General features: G+C 54.6%; 1 protein-coding gene across 6 annotated transcripts in view; it reads left to right on the forward strand.

The window, feature by feature from the left end:
• The window catches only part of COL18A1 (collagen type XVIII alpha 1 chain), a 76,111-nt gene that overhangs the window by 33,841 nt on the left and 18,389 nt on the right, over nucleotides 1–23,881 (forward strand). For 5 of the 6 annotated variants that reach the window (XM_053917743.1, XM_045196579.3, XM_045196584.3 and 2 more), the window contains 13 exons: nucleotides 5,272–5,816; nucleotides 11,452–11,541; nucleotides 12,457–12,516; nucleotides 14,308–14,437; nucleotides 17,329–17,405; nucleotides 17,777–17,896; nucleotides 18,284–18,310; nucleotides 19,768–19,830; nucleotides 19,937–20,023; nucleotides 20,407–20,460; nucleotides 20,611–20,769; nucleotides 21,492–21,554; nucleotides 22,532–22,558. In XM_053917743.1, the coding sequence (XP_053773718.1) occupies nucleotides 5,272–5,816; nucleotides 11,452–11,541; nucleotides 12,457–12,516; nucleotides 14,308–14,437; nucleotides 17,329–17,405; nucleotides 17,777–17,896; nucleotides 18,284–18,310; nucleotides 19,768–19,830; nucleotides 19,937–20,023; nucleotides 20,407–20,460; nucleotides 20,611–20,769; nucleotides 21,492–21,554; nucleotides 22,532–22,558 (1,502 nt within the window). Of the gene's footprint in view, nucleotides 1–3,338; nucleotides 3,451–5,271; nucleotides 5,817–11,451; nucleotides 11,542–12,456; nucleotides 12,517–14,307; nucleotides 14,438–17,328; nucleotides 17,406–17,776; nucleotides 17,897–18,283; nucleotides 18,311–19,767; nucleotides 19,831–19,936; nucleotides 20,024–20,406; nucleotides 20,461–20,610; nucleotides 20,770–21,491; nucleotides 21,555–22,531; nucleotides 22,559–23,881 lie in introns of all 6 variants that reach the window. The other variant, XM_045196591.2, reaches the window with a different exon arrangement.

Below are 23,881 nucleotides of genomic sequence, written 5' to 3' on the forward strand. Positions count from 1 at the left end.
AGGGCCAAGCACCGAACTTTTTACTGTCTCCCAGCTTTACCTTTTCCAGAATGTCATCGAGTTGGAATAAAATATTATGTAGCTTTTTAAACTGCTTTTTTCCCCATTTAATATCCATTAATGTTTCCTCTATGTTGTTTTATGGCTTCAAAGCTCATTTATTTTTATCATTGAATAATATCCACTGTCTAAATGTTCCACAGCTTGTTTATTCATTCACCTATTGAATGACATCTCAGTTGCTCCCACGTTTGGACAATTATGAATAAAGCTTCTGTAACCATCTGTGTGCAGGTTTTTGTGTGGAAATAAGCTTTCGAGTCCTCTGGGTAGATACCAAAGAGTGTGCTTGCCGGAATGTAGGGTCAGAGTGTGTCTAGTTTTGTAAGAAGCCAGTGCGGCTGCACGTGTTGTGTTCCTATCCGCAGAGACTGAGCGCTCCTGGGGCCCCACGGGCCTGCCGCGCTTGGCTGTCGGTGGTCCAGATTGTGGCCTTTCCAACAGGTGTGAAGTGGTATGTGGTTGTTTTAATTTGCACTTCCCCGTTGAGTGTGATGTGGAGCATCTTTTCACATGCTCATTTGCCATGTTTGCATCTTCTGTGGGGAGGTGTCTATTAGGATCTTTGGTCCATTTTTTAATTGACTCGTTTTCTTATTGTTGAGTTTTGAGTATTCTTGTATATTTTGGATATACCTTCTTTTATCAGATACATGTTTTAAAAATATTTTCTTCCAGTCTGTGGCTTGTATTGCCATTCTCTTAACGTGCCTTTTGCATAACTGAAGTTTCTAGTCTCAAAGAAATTAAATGAAGTCCAGCTTATCGATGATATTTTTTCTTGAATTGTGCCTTTGGTCTTGTATCTAAAAAGTCATTGCCTTATCCAAGGCCATTAAGAGTTTTTTTCCACGTTATCTTCTAGGAGTTTTTACATTTTCCATTTAGGCCCGTGATCCACTCTGGTTAACTTCTGTAATAGGTTTCAGTTCTGTGTCTAGATTTAATTTTTTGCATGTTGATCATCAGCAGTTCCAGCATCATTTGTTGAAAAGATCTTCACTCCATTATATTGTCTCCACTCCTCTGCCAAATACCAGCTGACTGTATTTATGTGGGTCTGTTCCTGGGTTCTCTGTTCTGTTCCATTGATCACTTTCTTGTTTCAAGAATTTCACTCTGTCTCGATTACTACAGGTTTAGAGTAAGTCTTGAAGTTGGGGAGCGTCAGCCCCCCAGCCTTGTTCCTCTCCTTCAATATCGTGTTGGTTATTCTGGGTCTTTGCCTCTCCATGTGTACGTTAGTCAGTTTGTTGATATTCACAAAATAACTGGCTGGGATTTTGACTGAGATGGCAGTGAATCTGCAGACCAGCCTGGGAAGCACTGACACCTTGACAACGTTGAGTCTTCCTACCCATGACCGTGGACTGTCTCTACGCTTATTCAGTTCTGCTTTGATTTCTTTCATCAGAGTTGTATAGTTTTCCTCATATAGGTCTTTACATATTCTGTTTGATTTCTCTCTAAGCATTTAATTCTGGTATTCTGTAAATAGTATTCTGTTTTTTATTTTAAATCCCACTTGTTTGCTGCTGGTGTGTGGAAAAGTGATTGCCTTTTGTGTATTACTCTTTTAAAAAATATATATTTTATTGATTACGTTATTATAGTTGTCTCATTTCCCCCCCTTCACTTCACTCCATCCTGCCCACCCCTTACCCCCCACATTCCCCCCCTATAGTTCATGTCCATGGGTCATACATATAAGCTCTTCGGCTTCTACATTGCCTATACTATCTTACCCTCCCCCTGTCTATTTTCTACCTACCATTTATGCTACTTATTCCCTGTACCTTTTCCCCCCTCTCCCCCTCCCTCCCTTGTGTATTGCTCTAATGCCCTGCAACCTTGCTGTGTCACTTACTAGCTCCAGGAGGCGGCTCTGCTGTTGTTGTTACTTTGAATTTTCTGCATAGACAATTGTATTTTCTGCAAACAGACACTTTTATTTCTTTCCTCCCAACCTCTGTAATTCCATGTCCTTTTCTAGTCTTTGTTCATTAGCTAGGACTTCGAGTTTGATGTTGAAAAGAAGTAGAGAGAGGGCACTTCTTGACTTGTACCTGGTCCTAGTGAGAAAGGTTCTAGTTTCTCACCATGAAGTGTGAGGTTAGCTGTAGGGTTTTTGTAGATATTTTTCACCAGGTGGAGGAAATTCTACTTTCCCAGTTCACTGACAGTTTTTATTAGGAATGGGTATTAGATTTTGTCAAATGCTTTTTCTGCAATTTTGATATGATCTGGTGATTTTTCTTCGTTAGCCTTGATGTGATGGATTATGTTAATTGATTTCAAATGTTGAACCAGGCTTGCATACCTGGGATAAACTCGATTGTGCTTGGCCTGTTTGCTGAAAGGAAAACTGTGTTCAACTAGGCAAGTCCCCTGATTTCTTGATCTGAGGGGAGTGTGGGGTAGGCCACCAGACGGGCCCCAGCTTGCTAAAGGTGTCACCCATCACATTCCGGGACACTACATTCTGGGAAGGCATTCCTTGGAGCTTTCAGAGAGCAGCATGGAATGGACATTTCGCTTTCTGGAGAGATGTTGGTTTCCTGCCCAAGATAGCAGAGTCAGTGCCTTGGGCCACGCCTCCCACACAGCAGCTGCCAAAAAGCTATGCAGGGAGGTGGTCACATCCTCCGTTCATGCTCACAGTGCCTGGAACTGGACAACTGGTCAGTGATCTTAGGGCCTTGGCATTCAAGTCTTGCTCCCGATGGGAACCTGAGGAATTTCACGGAAAGGAAATGGAAGAACTTTGGGAAGGAGCTGCTCACGCATCTCTGGCGTCCCTAGGGCTGTCTGTGTAACATGCGGCTGTCTTCTAGCCCAGAAAGTCGACAGCTGCTGCATCTTGCATTCTTAATTAATTTGGAAATTTCCTAGCTCCGTGTGAGGCAGGGTGGTGGTGGAGCATACCCATGCTTAACTTTGGGGACAGCTGAGTCAGGACTCCATGACCTCTGGCACCCAAGCTGCTCACAGTCCTGTTTCCCAATCTTAAACATCTCCCCGAGTGGACACTCAGGCCCTGGGTACTTCCGAAACAAAGGGACCGTCATAGCAATTGCTGCCCTGGTGGATAGCAGTCTGTCCTTGAGCGGGAAGAGACCACTCGCCTCCCACAGGGTAGGGTCTTCCTATAAGGTCCCCTACTCTCTTTGGGGCCCCCTGCCCTCAGCAGGCACAGAGGCCAGGCCACTGAGGCTGCTGTCTGTGTCGCGCCTGGCTGTCCCTCACCTTCTCTCTGCATGGGGGGTCTTACCTGCAAGGGACGTGGGCGAGGCCAAAGGGAGCCCTGGACGGCTGGCAGTGCTGCCCACATGGCGGGAAGTCAGGGCCTCGCAGAGCCACACCGCCGGCCCTGGGGAACCAGCCCTGCAGGTACGCACAGTGCATGTCTCATTGTGATGGCTCTTTCTCCTGTCTTCATTTTTGTTCTCAGGGACTCTTGAAAGCCAACTTGCCTTAGAAAGTTAGGGTTCAGCATTTCTTCCTTCTGCCTGCTCCAGGGAGCCCCAGGTCAGCCTGGCTTTGCTGGTGGGCTGGAACACCAGGTGCGCCTCACACAGAAACAGACACACACACACACACACTCATACTCACTGTCACACTCACACTTGCTTGCTCACTACAGCCTTCCTCGGGACACCCACACATCACAGCCCCCTCCCAGAAGCACGCCTCCCCTGTATGACTCCCACTTTGGAGGCAGACCCCACCCAGACCGTAGGTGGGGTGGACTTGAGAGGAAAGGCCTCGGGTCAGAGCCCTTGGACAACTTCACCCCAGAGTCCAGGCTCACCCTGGCAAAGTGGATCTACGGGGAAGTTACGGACGCACCGGTCTCTCCTTGAGTTGGTGTCTGCCCCTCTCTTGCGTCCAGTAGTGACCACACTCGCTGCATGGGTAGGTGGCCCTGCCCTCCCACCCAGCACTCAGCACTCCTGGTCCCTAGGGCATCGGTCCCAGCTACTAGTGGCCCCCACACTCCCAGGAAGCAGCCTCCTCCATACTGCACCTGAGAGCTTGGGCAGGTCCAGGCACGCAGTCGGGTCAGACCCTGCCCAGACCCAGGGTCAATGTTGTGGACAGCAGGGCCCCTGGCCCCTTCTGGACGGACAAGAAATGAGGGGAGAGAACCTGGCACTGAGGCTGCATCGCCAACCTGGGTTCATGCCGCCAAGGGGCCTCCAAACGGTGGGGTGTCAGTTAGAACTTGCCCTCCATAACACTGATGGCCTGAGGTGGAGGACACATGTGGGCTGTTCTGATCGTGGGTTCCTGAGGAGAGTGAAGAGAAGGGATGGCTGAGCCCCTCCCAGGTGGTCCAGAGGCAGGTGAGGCCAGTGGGGCTGCAGCAGTGTGAACACCGGTGGGCTGAGAGAGCGGACCTCCAGCTGGTGGTCACCCCTGTCATGAGGCTGCTCTCCAGGTCACCCCAGTGTGGACATGGGGTAAGGGGAGGAAAGTCCCCACGTCCCAGAAGCCCCGTGCAACAGCCTCAACCAGGCCGTCACACCAGGGCGCTGGGCGTGATTTGCTGTATTAAGTGCGATGGAAATACGGAAACCACAGGACCTGAACAAGCCAAGCCAGGGCCTCTAGGAGACACGGCCCCCTCTCATCTTCTGCCTTCCTGGGAGTTTGTTTCCAGGGTGGTTCCCGCTGAGGATACGGCTGCAGGGTACTCCTGTCGTGCAGCTCTCTCTTCCCTGTTTATGAGGGAATGAGTGACGTTATTGCTCATGCTCTGCATTGTTCCTGTGGGTCCCAGCGTGGGGTGGGGATGATGAGTGGGGGTGGAGTCTGAGCTTTAGGGGTGGTGGTGGGGGTGAGGACAGGGTGCAGAGCAGGGTTGTGGGTGGGCTCAGAACCCCCAGCCCTTTGCAGTAGGCTCCTTGGCGACCCCTCATACATACCACCCCCATCCCCCGCCCCCGCTTCTCTTCTGCCATGCTGGTTTGGGATGCTCCCTGCCTAACCCCATCCCCCTTGGGCCTGTAAGCTTGTTGAGGGGATGGTGCAATGGCTTGTGGCCACCATGTCCTGTCCTGACACGCATCTGGATAAGACGAGGTGTCCGTCCACATCCCTGGCCAGCAGAGCCAAGAGGAGCAGGGCAGGTGCCAGGTGCATGGATCAGTTTCCCCTTTGTGCTCTTTGTGCATGCAGCCTCACGAGGTGTCTTTCTCCTCTTTGCAGAGAAAGTGGGCACAGAGGTGGGGCTCCTCCAGCTGCTCGGGGAGCCCCTGCCCCCACAGATCACCCAGATTGATGACCCTGACGTGGGACCAACCTACATCTTTGGCTCTGATGCCAACAGCGGCCAGGTGGCCCAGTACCACTTCCCCAGCCCATTCTTCCGTGACTTCTCGCTACTCTTCCATGTGCGGCCGGCCACCGAGGCTGCAGGGGTGCTGTTCGCCATCACGGACACAGCCCAGGCAGTGATCTCAGTGGGTGTGAAGCTGTCAGGCGTGAGTGACGGCCACCAGCACATCCAGTTCCTGTACACCGAGCCTGGGGCGGCCCAGACGCACATGGCCGCCAGCTTTCGCCTGCCTGCCTTTGCTGGCCAGTGGACACGCTTTGCACTCAGTGTGGATGGTGACACCGTGACACTTTTTGTGGACTGCGAGGAGGTCCAGTCGGTGCCGTTGGTGCGATCTCCACGAGGCCTGGAGCTGGAGCCCGGCTCCGGCCTCTTCGTGGCTCAGGGTGGAGGAGCAGACCCCGACAAGTTCCAGGTAACACCATGGCTGCTGCTTGAGGGCTGGACCGCCCTTGGGGTCCACTTGGACAAGGGGCAGTGTCCGTTAGTCCCCACCTGACTTCAGGCACCAGCATTCCTTCATCTGCTTGGACCCAGCATGTCTTTTATTCCCTGGTGCTTTGGGCCCCCTTTCTGACTGGATGCTGGCCTCTGCCACCATCTGTGCACAGTGCGAGCAACGGGCCCCTGATTGATAATTAAGAATTTCTAGATGGCAACAGCGGAGGGTAGAAGTGGGCATGGGCCCTCTGGGGGCTAAGGCTGCACACCCGCCAGGCGGGGCTGGGGCTCCACATCCAGTGCCACACACGCTGTTATTACTATTTTACCAAACTGCTAGCCACCCACTCAGGGCAGCGCCGGGCAGGTGGCTGTCTCCACTGTGTCCCCCACCAGGGGAGCCTCCTCCCCTTGAGCCTGACCCCGGCCTTCATTGCAGGGGAGGCAGACTCCAGAGCCGGGGGAGGGTGGGGGTCTTTCTCTTGGGCCCTCAGCCTCTATACTTGGAACCTGTACTTTCCAGGAGGTGGAACCCCGCCTCCTGGAAACACCGAGTGGGCACCCTCGGCGGGCTCCGATTGAATTCCAACATTATAGCTGGTCTGCAGCTGGTGCACCCCAGACAGGGGTCCCTGTGTGTGCTAACGAGGGATGTATCTTCAGGGGACAGAAGGTTAATTATTGCCCAGATAAAAACTGCTTGATTAAATTTGTTCTAAGTCCTGGTGACTCGGGTTCTGAAAGCTGCCCTTTCACCTTTGGCGGGAACTTTCACCCCTGGGGTCTGGGAGCCAGCAGGACTTCGAGAGCACACTGGGCCTCTTTGTGTTTTCATTTTGATCCACAAACATGATTAACTGGAAGGGGTCACGGAGAGCCCTTGCATTGGGGGAGGGGCTGTGTTTACTGGCAGTTTGTTGTGTGACCTCCCCGGCATTTCTAGCTGGAGAAGTGTGCCATTGTTCTATACGTCTTTGACAGCGTAACAGAAAAGTTGCCCCCATGCTGATGGGGACGGGGCTGCACGAGCTCCGGGTGCTAAGGGAGGACCGTCTAGCGGTGACGGCACCAGAGGCTCCACCCCCAGGCCTCTCCAGGGCCGCCTGTATTGTTGCAAAACAAAACTACCAGTTGGATACCTAGGCACACTGGGGCTAGGTGTTTTAATTTGCGTGTCTTGGTTGCTAATGAAAACAGACTTCACATTTTTTTATAGGCTACTTGTATTTCTTTTGTGACGGACCTGTGTTCTTCACATTTTTGTTTTGGTGGGTTCAGACATTTCCTTTGGTTTTTGCAAACTCTTTACACGTGAAAGAAAGTGATTCTTCGTTTTGTGTACTGCAAATTTTATTTCCAAGTGTGTCCCTTGCCTTTTTACCTTGCATTTTTAAAAACCATTGGGATATTTAAAGTGTTTATGCAGTTAAATCTGGCCTGGAGAAGACACCTAGGGTGTTGACCATCCCAGCAAAGTCTCTGAGGGTTAGAAAGGCAGAAACAGGCCTCTCCAGGCTGCTGTTTGGCTCTGGGCTGTGGGCCCTGCTTCCCGCTGACCTCCCTGTCCCACGCAGCTGAGTCAAGTGCAGTCGGCTCCTAGGCCCCGCAGACGAGAAGTTTAAGGAGTCTTCTGTGTGGGTGTCTGGCCAGATTCCAGCTAGGTGAGAGGAGCAGCCTGTTGTCTGGTGCCGATTGGTTTAGTACAAGGTTTTTCAGACTTTCTGAGTTGAGATTCTTGAGAAAGAATCACTCAGGTCATGCTATTTATACAATCTGGCAGGAACCGAAGCTCAGGGTGCAGGGAGGAAACTGAGCATCCCTCCAGACCAGCCCCCGTGGGTCCTTACAGAACACTTCCCCCTGTGAGAGCTGCTGGGACCTCATTGGTCTTTTCCGGTTTATTCTTGTCAGATTGGTTATACATACCCCTGGGAAGTCATTTATTCCAATGATATAGGTCACAGTGTTTTTGTTTATTAACATTTACTGCCTACTCTTGTTCAGTGTTTATAGTACCTCTCCTTACTTATCATTTCAAATGCTCTGTGGTCACACTGTCTTGATGTCCTTTCTCTTTGTGGAAAGTGTCCCCATTTCCTCATTCCCTGTTGCTTCTACCTTTGTGAAGCCACCTTCCTCTAAGCCCAGGGTGTCCGTTTATGGTTCTCTCTCGGCCCCAGTGTCTGTGTAGCAGACCAACCACCCACAAATCCCTTGGACCCTTGTCCGTAGCCAACGGGCAGGCAGGGCCAGGCCTGTCCCATTCCTGGCACATCCCACGTTCTCTCCTTGTGTTCGGTGGGGAATGCGGACGTCGTCCCGCTCCACATGCAGCTTTGTTGGCTGCATTACATAAGTAAGCGCTTGGCCCACTGAAATCAAGAGCTTGCCCACTGGCCCTCTAGGCTTGGGCCACTGGGACAGGCCTGATGCCGATGATGGTGCGGAGCAGGCGGGGAAAACGTGAGCGTCCTTGACCCCCACAGTCCTCCTCCTGCCATGGCCCCCAAGCCCAGTGGTACCAGATCCGCCACTCCTGACCCAGGGGCTCTGGGGCCTCTGAGGTCATGCTGACCCTGCTCCACCGACACCCCTCTTCACCACAGACACTTGGAACCCTGTCACTCATGGTGACTGACACATACAGATATGACCTAGACACAGTGCTGCAGCTGCCAGGTGGGATCCTGGCCCCACGGGATGGAGGAGAGGAAAAGTGTTGGTAGTGGAGGAAGTTGCCTGGCGTGACCCCACAGGAAGAGACCTCGAGGCAGCCAGATGCTCTCACACGGGAGTCTGGCGGGATGCCAGCGAGATGGTCTGAAGTACAAGAAAATGGGACAGTGGGTCATGGCCCATCACAGCCATGCCTGGGGTAGGTGACAAGGGACCAGGGCAGCTTAGGGAGGAGGGGCCAGGAGGTGGGGGTGAGGCAGGCCCAGGAGTGCTGTGTCCCCCCCACCCCATACAGGCTTATCGAGCTCACTGCCCAGCTAGGACATGCCCTTCCAGGCAGGGGTGGGTCAGAGGCCACCCGCAGAGCATCCTGGGACCCCAGGGAGGCAGCCCCAACACCAGTGACTTCAGTGACACACTTTCGAAGTGTAGGGTCCTGATCACCTACACACAACTTTAAGACATGGGGCCTGTGGCATAGCAGCGGCGGGACATATTGTACATGGGCTTTCTTAGTGAAATGCCTGGATTTCATAACATTTGGTTCTGAGTCTATTCAGTATTGGCAGTGGGTCTCGTGGCTTTTGCACTAGTGATGTCTTTCTTCCCCAAGTAACCGTGTCCTTGGGAAAGCGCCAACCCCAGGCAGATGGCCAGGATCTGAGCTATTCTGTCCTCTTTATTCGGTCCTGCAGCGGGTCTGGAAGCCCAGGGCCTCGTAGGCAATGTCAGTGTGTGGATGGGCATGGGGGGAACTGGCACCCTGACCCCTGCCTGCCGGAAGCTCCACTGCCCGACCCTCACACGCAGAGTGCTGCCAAGGGGGCATTCCAGTCTTGTAACATCTGGCCCCTCCTGCCGTCCCTGGGAGTTCTCAGTCTTGGTGACTCACTGTCACCTGGGGTCCTCCCTGTCCCTTCTCCAGCAGGGCTGGTGGGCCAAGAATTTGCATTTTGAACACGAGGCTGCTGCTGACCCCTGCATTTTTAAGTGCAGAATGGCCCGTGCTTTCTCTGGGCGATGGTGCCCTTGGAGCCTGGATGGTGGAGGACACCTGTGTGTGTGCCTCCCCTACACCTGTGCCCACACGCACACACACAGCATGTAGATGCAGATGCATGCACACAAACCCATGCGCACACAGGAGGATGGGACACTGCCCCACAGGCCTCACCGTCAGCAGCAGGGGTGTAGGGGGGAACTTGGAGTCAGGTAGAACTGGCCCCTGGAGAGGCTAACCCTTCTGGGGAGGGAGTCTAGGGGTGCTTCCTGGAGGAGGAGGCCTGAGCCAAGCCTCGAAAGATGAGTGGCGCCCTAGGCAAGGGCTCAGCTGGGTGTTTGGTGATTTGTGGTTACATGTTCCTTGTTGGTGCAGAACAAGAAAGTTGGGAGATCAAGGGTCAGCTGATAGAGGGAGTCCGAAGGGCATTTGGAGGAATAAACAGAATGACCTAGGCCGGAGTCAGCACACAGCCCTCGGACATGTCCTGCCTATTACCTGTTTTTGCGCGGCCCACAAACTAGAAAGGCTTTCCATGCTTAAGTGGTGGGAAAAAAGGAAGAGTGTTTTCTGACATGTGCAAATCTTATGAAATAAAAATGCCAGTGTCCCTAAAGTTTGATTGGACAGCCACGCCCCATCTTTTCCATGTTGTCTGGTCGATTTCCTGGTACAACACAGTCCTCCTTACAAAGGCCTGGGCAAGCAGATCAATCGGCCCCTTTCAGAGAATGTTTGAGACCTCTGCCCTATGCCTTTCTATTGAAGAGTAGTTAAAATGTGTGCCTTAGAATTGATGAAACATGGTCTTTATTGAGGAAAAAAGCACACGGAAGTAAATCCCAGTGGATTAAGATAAGTAGATAGCAGAAAACACTAGAAAAAGCACTGAGAACGTTCATAATCTCTGGGTGGGGGACTTTTTAGAAAGTGGCATCAAAGACAGAAGTGACAGTGCATAGCAGAGCCTGCTTGTTCTGTGTCCTGGAGGCATCACATGTCCTAGGCACAGGGTCCTCCTGGGTTTGTGGGAGCCCCGTTGGCACCAGGAGGCCCTGGATCCCCAGCTTCACACACTTGGCTCCAAGCAGTCGGTGCCAGCCCTGTATCCTTACCCTTCAGGGATGGATCATGGGGCCTTGCAGAGAAGGCCCCATTGCAGCCATGACTGAGGTCCTTGTGAGCATGTGCTGTCCCCAAGCTGGCAACCGTCCCCAGCTCCCTGCCTCAGGCTTAGGGCCTCCTGTTGAAGTGGGTGTTTTGTCCTCTCCACACAGTAGACCTTCTGCACTCACGGTTCAGGTCATTGACCCTGCTTGCAGTGCCATCTGCCTCATGTCCCTTGGGGACACCACTTTCGGTGACACCTCATCTTTGTCTTACAGTCCTGTCTGCTCTTTTAGACACCAAGATCCGAGGTAGCAGGCCCCTGTTCAGTGCCGAGTCCTGGTGCCCAGTGCCGGACTGAGAGCACCTGGGTGGGCGGTCGTGTGTGGGGAGGGTGGGCGGGTGGGTGGGTGAGTGGGTGTGTGGGTGAGAGCATGGGTGGGTGAGTTGTTGAGTGAGTGGGTGGGTGAATGAATGGATGAAACTGACTCTGGGCTGAGTAGCCCACGTGCAGGAGAACCAAGAGCTCACTCCAAGCACTGTGGTCTGTCTCGTTCTCGGCTTCTCACTTGTTTTATGGAAAGGTGATTGCAAAGAGAGTAAGATGTAAATTCCACCTGGTTAGTCCAGTGCCGTTTCCTGCTACACCTGAGGTTTGACGCCCAGAAGCCCTGGCCTGGCCCAGGGCGAGGGCCCTTCTCATCATGGTTTATGTCACCCGCTGAAATCTTGACCACAGACAGTGCCAGGATCTGTGAGTCAGGGTCTCTCTGTGCCCCTGCCTCCTGCCTCAGAACCACTGATGTTTCTCCCCCTCTGCGTTTAGGGGATGATCGCGGAGCTGAGGGTGCGCAGGGACCCCCAAGTGAGCCCCATGCACTGCCTGGAGGATGACGATGATGACGATGATGATGGGGTGAGTCTCCCCCACCCCATCCCCACTCTGTAGGAGAAGAGTCCAAGTCAGTGAGGGCCGGCCATCCCCCCGAGAAGCCCAAAGTGATGAGTCTAGAAAGGTCTCTCTGAAAGATGCCATTTGGGGTACCAGGAACCTGGTAACATTTTCAGTTGCCCTGCAGCATAAAACAGAGCCTCCCCTTCCCTGGAACTCTCCGTTCAAAACACACAGAAAGTGTAAAGTGAATGCTGGGGAAACTGCCCCCGGGACAGCCAGTGGGTGACACAGTCGATCACAGTCAGCAGGGCAGAAATGTGTGCGTGTGTTTGTAAGTGTGCGTGAGTGAGCAGTTGTGTGTATGAGCACTCTCACCTGGGACCTGAGGAGACAGACCCACCCGTACTTGGGTGTGGACAGACAGGAGGACAGCCATGTGCTAGGGGATGGTGGGGCTCCAGATGACAAAACCTGCCCCCAGTGGCCATAGTTGTGAATAGAGTGAGGTTGCCTAGTCCTGTCCCCTCAGCTGCTTTCCATTCTGCTTTGTGTCCACTGTGTGGCTAGTATGCTAATAAGCCTGGCTGTTGCCCAGGACAGTGGCCCAGGAGTAGAGTGACAGGTGGAAAGAAAGGAATGTGTTTCTGTATGGTTCTCTGTATGTCTGGCTAGGAGCCACACTGATTTCCAATGGGTCGTTCTAATTGGCCTGACTGGACGTGCCTTATTGGTGACCAGTGGACAGTGCTCACAGGAGGCTACTTCCCTCTTGGCGGCCACAAAAAACATTCCCCTGCTTCTTTCTGCCTTTTCCCTCCTGCCCCAGCCTGGGATGGGCATGGGACAGGCGGGACTTGCCCTGGTTTGCTCTCCAGGCCCTGCTGGTGCTCAGGCTTCTGTCACCAGCCTCTTCCTCATTTCCTGTGAACCCTTCAGGCGTCAGGAGACTTCGGAAGTGGGCTGGAGGAGACGCGGGGGCTTCTCCGGAAGGAAGAGGTGAGTACTAGCAGGGTCTCCGCCCAGGGCCCCATTCATCCCAGCCTGGGCTATTCTCCCTCTCATCTCTTGGGGATGCTTAAAACCGTTTTTCTAATTCTTCACATTCCTTTGGTCCCTGAGATGACCTTGACATTTTGATTCTCCTACCATTAGCTGGTAGGGCCCGAAGGGACTAGACGGTCTGTGGGTCAGAGAAGGGGAAAGCCATGCAGGGCAGCCCAAGGCCAGCGCAGTGAGTTTCCCAGCTCACACTGCCTGAAACAACACACAGGCGGGGAGTGTGTCTCAGGGACGTGAGAGGGGCTGGGCCCCTTCTCTCCACCATCTGCCTCACGGTGTCTTTGCCCAGAGAGTACCTGGCCAAGCACTGAGCTGCCCTGATGGACAGTCAGCACCCTCGCCCAGGTGGGGCATGGGGACCCCTGGCCTTGCCAGGGTGGAGGAGGAGCAGGTGGCTCTTAGGGAAGCAGGGCCGGGGGCTTGCCCACCTGTGGGCAGGCACTGGTGCCTGGTGGGCCCCTGGACATGGGTCAGCGTGTGGTGGCCCGAGACAGTCCCTCAGGTGTCAGACGGCTTGTGTGTTCCTTGCTCTCTGAACCTCCTCCTCATGGATGTGGGCCGGATGTGGGTACACTTTCACCTGCCAGGCTCCTGTCTCTACCCAGGGCGCCTGGGATACACGCCAGCCACTGGGGGTGCAGGGACCCCGCAAACCCGTGGTGTCTGAGCTGCCCCGGAGCCAAGGCAGGAAATGCCACAGCTTGGCAGCCTCCCTTCATAGCCTGGGGGGTCAAAGACAAAAAATGGGGTCCCTATTTAGACAGTCTCGCCCTGAGCCCACAGTCTGTCCCTGGCCAGGCTCCTGGGTGGTCAGGAATGCACTAGCAGACCACTGGTAAGCTGGGCTTCTGAGTATCAGAGGAACTGGGTGGAAGCCTCTAGGGATGGATGAGCCTGGTCCAGGTGGGGGTCCCCAGCTACAGGGGAAGGCCTGGTGTCCGGCTCTGGCTGCCGCTCACCCACCTGGCAGTGGGGGGAGCCCTCAGACAAGACTCACAAGATGACCATTGCCCCCATACACAGTGTCCCCAGGGAGTGTTTGCCAAATACAGAGTGTCCAGATGCAGGAAGTGTTTGGCCTGTGTATTTGAACATCCACTTGCACCCACGTCCTCGCCTCCGTGGTGCCTGTGGGAACAGGGAAGACCGGTTTTTAGAGAAGAGCAACCTCATCCCCTCTGGGTAGGGGTGGGTGGCAGTCACCCAGCCATGGAGTGCCTGGTCAGGACCCTCGCTGAGGACAGGTTACAGCCACACCCCGTGTGTGCAGGGAACCACCAGAGCTCCCTCTGCCCCGAGGCATCTGTGACAGTGTTGACCACCTGTGTTTCTCTCTTGGGACCACAGGAAGGAGCCAGGGCTCTGGAGTGGCACCGAAGGGCCGCCCTGGGCCCTGAGCCCGGGGAGTGGGCTCTGGTCCTTCCCTCACATGGGGGATGTTGGTGGGCGTGGGGGTCCGGTCACTCATTGAGCTCCCCAGGTGGGGTGACTACTCAAGGGGCCCCCACCCCACGGGCTGTTCAGGAGAAAATAGCTCTGGAGGGCCCTGAACTTCTTCCTGCCTGAGATGAAGTTCTGATGGCTTCTTACCTAATCTTTCTGAAAGTCTAGAAAGATCTTATTTTACAAACCAAATAAATTTGAACCTGCCATTTGCCAGCATAAGCATTCACAGGGTGCCTGAGTTTGCTGGATAATGGAGCTGCTTTCCCACCCTCACCTTGCCAGGGCGCGTCCCTGAAACCCAGCTTCCCCGAGGCTCCCCCAGTCACTTCTCCTCCCTTGGCTGGAGGCAACATCTCAGAAGTTTCCAGAACAGAAGCAATTGAGGAACAATCCACTGTGTCTTTATTAGGAGGTAAAGCTCTTGTGGGGGGTGTGCATGTTAGTGGGATATGTGTGTGTTAGTGCTGTGCACAGGCATGCGTGTGAGTGTGGCCAGGGAGGGGCTCCTGTCCCTCACGAACACCAGCCCCACCACAGGGAGTCGTCGGCACCTGCACTGCCCCCTCGCCACCCTGTCACATTTGGGATCATCTGTGGGAAGAAGCTGGAGAGTGCACAGGCGCGGACCTGCTGCAGGCAGGGCCAGGGCGCCTGGGATGCACAGAAAGTGAAGGGTGCCTTAGTCCACTGCTGCATCAGAACCCACTGCCTCAAATTTAGCTGCTTACAGCCACACCATGTCTCGCCTCTTGGCTCTGCAGGTAGGAGTCCTTCTCGGAGCCGAGAGCTGAAGGCAGGGTGGGCAGGGCTGCTTCCCTGCTGGAGGCTCAGCAGAGGGTTGGTGCGCTGTGGCTGTGGGATTGGGGGTCCAGGTGTCTTACTGCTGTGGGCCAGGGACTGCTCTTGGTTCTAGAGATTGCTCACATTCCTTAGCTCCTCCACCTTGGGACCCCCTTCCTACTTCCTTCTGTTTTGGGGCCTCAGGTGATGATGGGGTTGTACCCTGAATTCCCAGAATGATCTCCCTCTGTTGAAGTCAGCTAGTCAGTAAGCTGCCCGTTGCAGCTGCCAAGCCCCTTCGTGGCAGTGTCTGGGTTAGCGTCCAGCTGAGTAACCATGGGACAGGAATCTCCAGGGGATGTCTGTGGAGTCAGATCTCTCTTTACCATTATGTCAAAGTTTTAGAAAATTATGTAGACATCTTTTATTTAGAAAAAAAAAATTGATTGCTTTTTAAATTACTGAAATAATAATATGTGTTCGATGCAGCCAGATTAGAGACAGAAAAGAACAAAGGAGTGGGAACAGACTGTCGGCCCTCTGGGGTCCCGCCGTCCACGCTGTCCCCTCAGCGGGCTAAGGACGTGGTGCCTGTGGCCTTTGTCAGGGACGTGCTTCCCAAGGGCACAGCCAGGATGGGCAGAGTGATGCGTCCCACCCCTCAGAGTTCTGAGTGAGGGACGCATGCCCACCTGGACCACAAGGCGGCCCATCCCCTGCCTCACAGTGCTGTGTGGCCTGGGCTCCCAGTCCAGGGGCTGTCTAGGCGTGAAGTGTGGATCTCAGTTCTTTTGTTTTTGTTTACATATCCAGTCTCTCCAGCTCCATCTATCAAAAAGGGTGCCTGCCCTTGCTCCCACTAAGTTGCCTTGGAGCCTTTGTAGAGGACCAGTCATCTGTCTGCATGGGTCTCTCCCGCCTCTGCTCCGGGCAGTGGATCTGTCTGTCGTGATGGGACCACAGCCCATTGTTTCTGCAGCCTTGTGCTGAGGCCGGAGATCAGGTCGCTGCATCCTCCAGATCTGCCCATTGTCGACAGAACTGCTTTGCTGTTCTTTGCATTATCTTATGAATTTCAGAATCAGTTTGTCATTTTCTATAAGGACAGCCTGCTGGGATTTTGGTTGGAATGCTGTTGAATCGGTAAATCAGTGTCAGGGCGGGGGGTGCTTGGACACCTCAGGAATACGGAGTCTCAAGAATACTGAACACAAGCCGTTTCCCTGTACTGAGGGCTTTGCTTCCTGTTCTTCTCTTAGTGATGGCTTTTCTGTTGTAAAGGTTTGCAGAGGCAGGGGGTTTACATTTGCCCGAAATCATGCTAATTCTTAGAATATATTCTTGGAGGTTTCTACCCCATGCCATCAGGGGAAGAGGCTGGGCTGCCCTCCTGTGGCTGACTCTTGACTCTCAGTGGATCCCGTGGTGGGGGGTGGGTGAGGTCAGGGCTGCTTGGGCATCATCTACCTGGGCCTCTGCAGGAGGCAGGGCTCTGAGCAGAGCAGAGGGTGGGGAGTGGTTGCCCCCACGGTGGTGGGATCGCAGGTGCCCACACATGGATGTGGCTTCGCTTTCTGCTGGAAACAGGACAGGCGTCCCCTAGAGCTGTGCACATGGGTGACACTGGGCAGTGTGAGCTCCCTCGGGAGTCGCCCTATCCACGCTGGGCTGAAGGGCCTCAGCTCCCATCCAGTCCCCAAGCTCTGCTGCTGTGCTGTCCCCAGAGCACCAGTCAAACCCCAGCCAGGGTCAGACACGCCTCTGAACTTCCCTCAGAAGACGGGGCCTCTGCAAGCCACCACATGCATGCACCATGTCAATGTAACATGAGTCCTGTGTCTTGTACCTGCCTCAGTGATGCTGGAGTGCTCAGGTGAAAGATGTTGGGGAACAGCCTCAAAATTTACCCACAGATTATGTGTCAGGCAGAGTACCCACCCTGCACCCAATGAGGAAACCGACAAATGGGAGATACAAAGAGCAGGGGCGATGGGGGTGGGGCCGCACACACACACACTGGGGAGGCCTGGGCCCTGCCCTTCTGTGCATGGTGTTTGCACAGCTCTGGGGACATGCGCGGCTCAGGCCGGGGGCTGATTTGGCCAGAGTTGGCCCCTATGTGGGATCCTTGATGGGGCCCTGGTTCCCCCACTGTCACCATTCCCCAGAAAAAAGCCACACAGGACACGGCTGGGCAGCGCGGAAACCTGAATCAGGCTGTGTGGCAGGTCACTGTATGTGACAGCGCTGGGTTTCCCAGATGTGGCCATCAGGTTGTCAGAAAATGTACTTGTTCTTGGGAGACGTGGCATTCATGGGGGAAGGTGTGATAATGCAGGGGACCCTCAAGTGACTCAAGCAAAATAAGTGGGATGTGTATGCGTGTGTGTGTGAGTGTGAGAGAGCGAGCGAGCTGGAGTGTGGCCAAGGGGGCAGGCAGCCCTGGAGGGGAGCGTGAGCTGAGAGCAGAGACTGGACCACCGTTTGGGGGTCTGACCTCTGCCCTTTACCTCCACTTTGCAGCTCACACCCCTCCTGGCTTGAATATAGTCACCACCTGGGACAGGGGTGTCCGGAATCCTGAGGACGTCCTGGAAGAGGTGAGGCCCCCTCCCTGACCCAGAACCATGGAGGCTCCACAGCAGTCAGTGCCTCTGGTTCGCTCACTGGTGACCCGACCAAGCCCTGGGCCCACCCCTTGTGCCTGGTACAAGGTGGGCCTGGCTGGGAGACTGGCCTGGGCATGAGGAGCATGTGGGCAGGGATTGGAGGACAACTGGACAGAACCCTGTTCATGTCAGTGTCGCCAGCCCGAACCCTGTGTGTGTCCACTCATGTCCCCTATGTGTGTCTACCTTGCATGTCCCTGTGTGGTACAGAGCCCAGCCCAGGATGCAGGAGAGTGTGCTGGTGGGTAGGCAGGTAAGGGTGTGTGTGGCTCCCCCCAACCTGTGTCCTTTCCTCTTCCCAGGGTCTCCCAGACCCAGTGGTGCAGAGCCCCGATGCACGGGCTATCCCTGGGCCGCAGGGACCCCCTGGATCCCCAGGGCCACCAGGGAAGGATGGCGCCCCCGGAAGGGATGGGGAACCGGTGAGTACATGTTTCCCCTTGGTCCAGCTGGGGTGGGGTTTGGGAAGGAGGGGGAAAGTAAAGGGTGCAGCTGATGTGGCAGAGCAGCTGGACAGTGGGGACCCTGGAGACCCTGGAGATGCCAGGGTGGTCTGTACTGTGTTGGCTGTTCCCCTCCCTGTGGGAGAGCTGGAGGGTGCTGGGGAGGCTGTGGGTAGGCAGCCGAGGCCAGCCCACCATGGAAGAAGGTGGTCAGACGTTCGGTGGAAGGTTCACCTCCACTCAGACAGCCTTCCCGTGGGGGTAAGGCCTGTGGAGGGTATGGAGTCGAGGGCCAATTCCATGTCGGACAGCATGGGGCCAGGAGCCCGTGAGTCCACCACTAACCATTCCTCTTGCATGTTCCAGGGCGACCCTGGGGAAGATGGAAAACCCGTAAGTTTGCTTTTCTTTCAGAGCCAGATATTGTGTTCAACGTTTGTGTGAGACCCTCAGGGCTTTTTATCCTGTGACCCTCTTTAAGCTTACCACAGCGGAGAGATTTTAAAATGAAGCCATTTGGGAAATGGAACTTAACTTGGTTAAGAAAATACAAGTCTGACTGTTGGTAGAAAAATAAAGTTATGCATGTGTATTGAGATGTTTAGGCTAACTACCAGGGGGAGGAAAGGGGGAAAAGGTATATCTTCCAAATTCTTTTTTTTTTTTTTTTTAGGATTTTATTTATTTTAAACTGAGGGGAAGGCAGGGAGAAAGAGAGGGAGAGAAATGTCAATGGGTAGTTGCCTCTCACACACACCCCCTACTGGGGACCTGACCTGGCCCACAACCCAGGCATGTGCCCTGACTGGGAATCGAACCAGCGACCCTTTGCTTCTCAGGTCAGCGCTCAATCCACTGAGCCACACCAGCCAGGGTTAGCTTCTAAATTCTTAGAGGAAAAAAGATGCATAACGGAGAAACAGAAGGCTGCCCTTGGTTGGGAGGCAGCACAATGCGCGGAGCAGAAGACACATTTGAACGTGTTAGAGCAGACTCATCCATGGTTTCAGCAGGTGTGAGAGTTTTTGCTTTAGAACACTTAGTTTGGATTTTTAAAAATCAACAAATACTACTTCCAAGAAACATGATAAAATGACACAAGGTCCCAAGTAAAGATTTGGGAAGCAACAGACGAGTGAACAGCAACAGACCACAGGGAGTGCCAGACGACAAACCCTGGACACAAAAAGCTCAAGCTAACATTCCAAACGAGAAGGGGTATTTCATGTCGATGCCTGAATGAGCCCCTTTTCACTTTTTTCACCTTTTCACCTCACGACTGATGACAAAGCTTTGCAACCCTACTGCTAAGGGACGCGAGGAAAGTAACTTATGCTCAGTGGTAGTGGGGGCTTCCGCAGAGCTGGGATGTGTTGGGGGGGGCGGGTGGATGGGTGTGTGTGTGATTCAGGATTCAGTTCACAAGCTCGCTCTAACAGAGTGCATTAGCATCCCAGTTTCTAGTCCGACAACCCCTGCACAGTCTTCCAAGCACAATGGACGTTCAAACATCTGATGGTCGTTTAGGCCATGAGGGTCTCTTGCCCTCTTACCTGGGTAGCATGTACTTGGCACGCACCTGCGCCACTCTCTAGTGAGGATGTCCATGAGATGTTACAGTCAGCTTTGTGCAGGTTCTCCTGAGCACTGTCTGTAAGACGGGGTGCCGTGCAGCACCTCGGGAATCCAAGGTATCCACCTCTGGCCCCAACTCAGGCTCAGCTCTGTTTGCTCCTCAATGCCCTGCAGGGGAGCAGGCATTCAGGATGCAAAGCCACAAAGCTGGTGGCTCAGATGGTATTGGGACAGAGGTACCTTCTCCATGACTGAGCCACCTGCCTGTCTTTCAGGGTGACATTGGGCCACAGGGCTTCCCAGGATCCCCAGGAGATGTGGGCCCCAAGGGTGAGAAGGTGAGTCCAACCTGGCTGAGACTTGGGCAGGCCGCATTGCCATCTGGACTCCTGACTGGCAGTGGGGCCATGTTCCCTCGTGTGACGTGGCATCTTCTATTCCCAGGGGGATCCTGGGGTTGGGCCAAGAGGACCCCCAGGACCCCAGGGGCCTCCAGGGCCTCCAGGACCTTCCTTCAGACATGACAAGCTGGTAAGTCCCTCCTACAGCCATTTCCACCACGGGGTCCACCTGCTGTCCCAGTAGAGAGACCTTCTTGGCCCAGGGAGGCAGCTCCTGCCTGCAGGGCCAGGGCTGGGCTATGGGGCCTAGGGGACAGCAGGAGTCCTCTGGGCAGTTCTGGGCCTCAGCCATGCTTTCCTGCAGGCTTCTCTCACTCAGCGGGGTATCCTGTGTTCACTCTCTCTTTGCTTCCCGTTGTAAACATCTTGACCTGGTGGGTGATGACATGGGGCAGTAGTTCGGGTACAGCACAGTTCAGGGCAGGCAAGCCTGCCTGCTGACTGCTGGCAGGGGCGGGGCTGGGGGGACAGCGCTGGGGTCTGGGTGATGGGTGTCTGGGCTCTTTCCCGCAGACCTTCATTGACATGGAGGGGTCCGGCTTCAGCGGTGACCTGGAGAGCCTTCGAGTGAGTGAGCTTTGGCCCAGGTGGCTGCTGCCCCACTATCTTCATGCACAAGTGAACCATGGGGTCGGGGCAGGGGCAGAGCAGGCAGGGGAGGGCCTGGCCCTTGGCAGGTGTGGTGTGCATGGCTGTTCTGTGTTTTTCTGTGTCCAGGGCCCAAGAGGTCTCCCGGGCCCCCCGGGGCCTCCCGGCGTCCCAGGCCTGCCCGGAGAGCCAGGCTGCTTCGGGGTGAATAGCTCAGTCATCCCAGGACCCGCCGGCCTTCCCGGTGTACCTGGGCGGGATGGACAGCCTGGGCTCCCTGGCCCCCCGGTAAGACCTGCCTCCCCTCCGCTGCCCTCCCCCATCAGGGTCAGCTGGGAATGGGGGGAAACACCAAGTATGCGGGCCTCTTCCTGTCTGGACACTGGCCCACTGGGTGACCACGTGCAATGCCATTCACTTCTCGGGCCTTCAGGGGTCAGCTGACCTCATGGGGTCAGGGTGGGCCCCACTGCCCAAGACTGGGCAACCTACAGCCCACATTTGGCCAACTCAGCCCGGCTACTCCCCTGCTCCCGGCACTGGGGACACTGTGGCCCAGGGGTGCCTGCCGATGTCACTGTTGTAATCGGGTCACAGGAACCAGGTGCTCGTAGCCTGGTTTTCACGTGATAACATACTCTGGACTTGTAATTCACCAGAGCGTGAAGTCATCCTATGGACGGCATGCTGTCCCACTTCAGTGAGAATTCGCCCCAACATCGTGGGGGAGGCAGGCCCCTCGCCATGGGTCCGCTGCTCCTCAATTTGATCAGCAACTCAAACAAAACAAAACAAAACAAAACATAGGAAAGAAGTTTAAAAACTGAGCCGAGCAGCATGAGCTTTCTGACCTGTGTTACTGTGGGTGGGGGAGGGGGGCCTCCTGTGAGCCCCGGAATTCCGTCATGTCCTTGATTCTCGAGAAATCTGTGGACGCCCAGATCATCTGCTGACGCACCTCATTCGCAGACTGAGTTCCCTCTGGCCCACACTCTGCTTTCTTTCCCCAGGGGCCTCCGGGCACTCCAGGGAAAGATGGGCGACCAGGAGAGGTCGGCCAGAAAGGCAGCCTTGTAAGTCACTTCTCTGGGTGTCCAGGGTGGATGTGACCTAGAGCCACATGGTGTGGCCACAGGGTGACCAAACCCTCGATGTGGGGTTTGGCCCTGGTGACCTCATGGAGGAGAAATGCCACAAGGCTGGCAACGCCAGAAGTTGTGGGGGCTTTACCCCAGCAGGCAGCCACCATTACTGCCGTCATCACAGGGCCACAATCGGGGCCTTGGGCTCCCTGCAGTTCACTTAGAGCCACAGTCAGCTGGGGCTCATGGAAAAATTCAGGACGCATCATCATGGTCTCCTCATGACAACTGGACTATTACCTTTTGAAGAATATTGACACTTCATTTGATTTGGGTGTTTTTATTTCAAGTCTCGATTTTGGCTGCATCAATAACGGAAACGTTTTCGAGGCTGCACCAGCTTCTAACTGGGGCCCTGGTTTCCTCCTGATTTTCACTGAACGAACGAGGGCACCAGCCTGCAGCCATTTGGAGAAACTTCCCTGTGGTGCCTTCCATGAGCACCGAGCTGCTTTGGGCTCAGCCAAGGGGGTGCATCTTAAAGGGACCCTTCTGTGTCAGAGCCCATTGCTTTGGCCAGCCGAGCTAGAAGGGCTGTCCTAGGGCTTTTGCCACTGGGCACACAGTGTGGTGGGGACATGCTCTCAGTAGCAGGTCAGTTCTGTTCCCCCAAGGCCAAGTCTCCCCTGGAGCCTCTGTCCCCACCTGAAACAGGGACAGTGGTGGGAACAGCCAAAGGTATGCCAGGGCCAGGAGGGGCACTTGGAGCCTTAGACACACGTCTTCTGGGAGCAGCGCTCAGGCACCCCGGATCCCAGGGCCAGGAGAATCAGAAATGATTAAATCAGCATAAATGGGAAAACGGGGACCTCGTGGGCCGGGAAGAGTGAGTGAGACCCTGCTGCGTGCTTTTCTCTTGGTGGCTGCTCATTGGTCTGTTTTTGTAGTAATCATTCTCTTTCCTGCAGGGCAAAGCGGGCACCCCAGGACCTAAGGTACAGACATACTTCTGGATCTAGATTGACTTCTGGGTGGAAGTAATCCCCACACTGCACAAGGGCGCAGGAGTGGGCAGGCAGGCTGGGAGTGAGTGAGCTGTCCTTGGTGCTGATTATGGGGTCTAGCCCACGTGCCCTCGCTCTGTCCATCCTGCCAGGAGTTGGCCAGGCAGCGGGCATCATGTTTGCCCTCCGGGATCCAGAGTGGGTCCCCGATGCTCTCACACAAGGGGAGGCCACCCAGATGTGGGGCCTCACTGCTACATCTGTGCCACCCCCCCTACCCCACAACTGGCCCCCAGGTCTCCACGAGAACCTAGTCCCTCTTTAGGCTGGACAGGGTGGGCCTAACGGGGAACTCCCCCAGCATGTCCAAGGAGTGATATCCAAAGAAACTGCCTGGATGTGTCAAAGCTCCAGGCCTGGGGTCCGCTAGGAAACCTGTAGGGGACGTGAGGAGGAGAGTGACATTGGAGCCAGCTGGGAGGACCCTAAGGAAGAGATGAGCTCAGAGCAACACGTGTGTGTATAAACCTGTGTCCACACAGAACACAGACCCAGGGCTGGGTGAGGAAACTGTGATGGGGGCACATCCGGGACAAATGTAAGACACAGTCAGTTCCAGCACGCGCCCAGACTCCAGCTTGTAGAGTGGCTGAGCTCCACAGTCAGATAATCAGATGAGGTAACTCAGACTTTTTAAAAAACCTCAGGTCATGTGAATGAAAATTCTAGATCCCTACAATGTAATTAAAACCTGCGTAGGAAACTGGGGGAGGCGGGGGCGTGAAACGAGGTAGAGCAAAGTTTGTTCTTTCAAAGAACAAACTTGAATAGGGACATTCTAAAGATCAAAAATTGGATGAGATTTTTAAATATGAAAAGATGAAAGGCACTAAGATTAAAATCAAGAAACTGAAGTGGAAGATTCCAAAAAATTCAGCCCTTGGGTAAAGTGGGTGGTAAAAAATAAAAAACATTACCTATCTATTGAAATAAAAACAATGAGCACAGCTAAGATATAACATAATAAGCCCCCCTCCCCCCAGGCATTGGTGATACAAGACAGGTGGAGACAGTGGGGGTCAGGCGGCAGAGCAGCAGGTGAGAATTGGGTGCCGGGTCCTGACCCGTGGGGTACCTGCAGAGGAAGTGGTGAGTGGATCCCTCCGTCACTGGAGAGGCCGCTGGAGGAAGTGGAACTGGCCAGGTCGGAGCACAGTGCTTCTAGGAGGGCCCTGGGAAGAAAGGCTGTGGTCAGCATTGCCCAGGCCATAGAAAGGTGGCCTTCCTGCTATCACGGGGCAGTGGTCACACTTG

This window comes from Desmodus rotundus, chromosome 2 (genome assembly GCF_022682495.2).
Source record: "Desmodus rotundus isolate HL8 chromosome 2, HLdesRot8A.1, whole genome shotgun sequence".
In the NCBI taxonomy this organism is placed as follows: domain Eukaryota; kingdom Metazoa; phylum Chordata; class Mammalia; order Chiroptera; family Phyllostomidae; genus Desmodus; species Desmodus rotundus.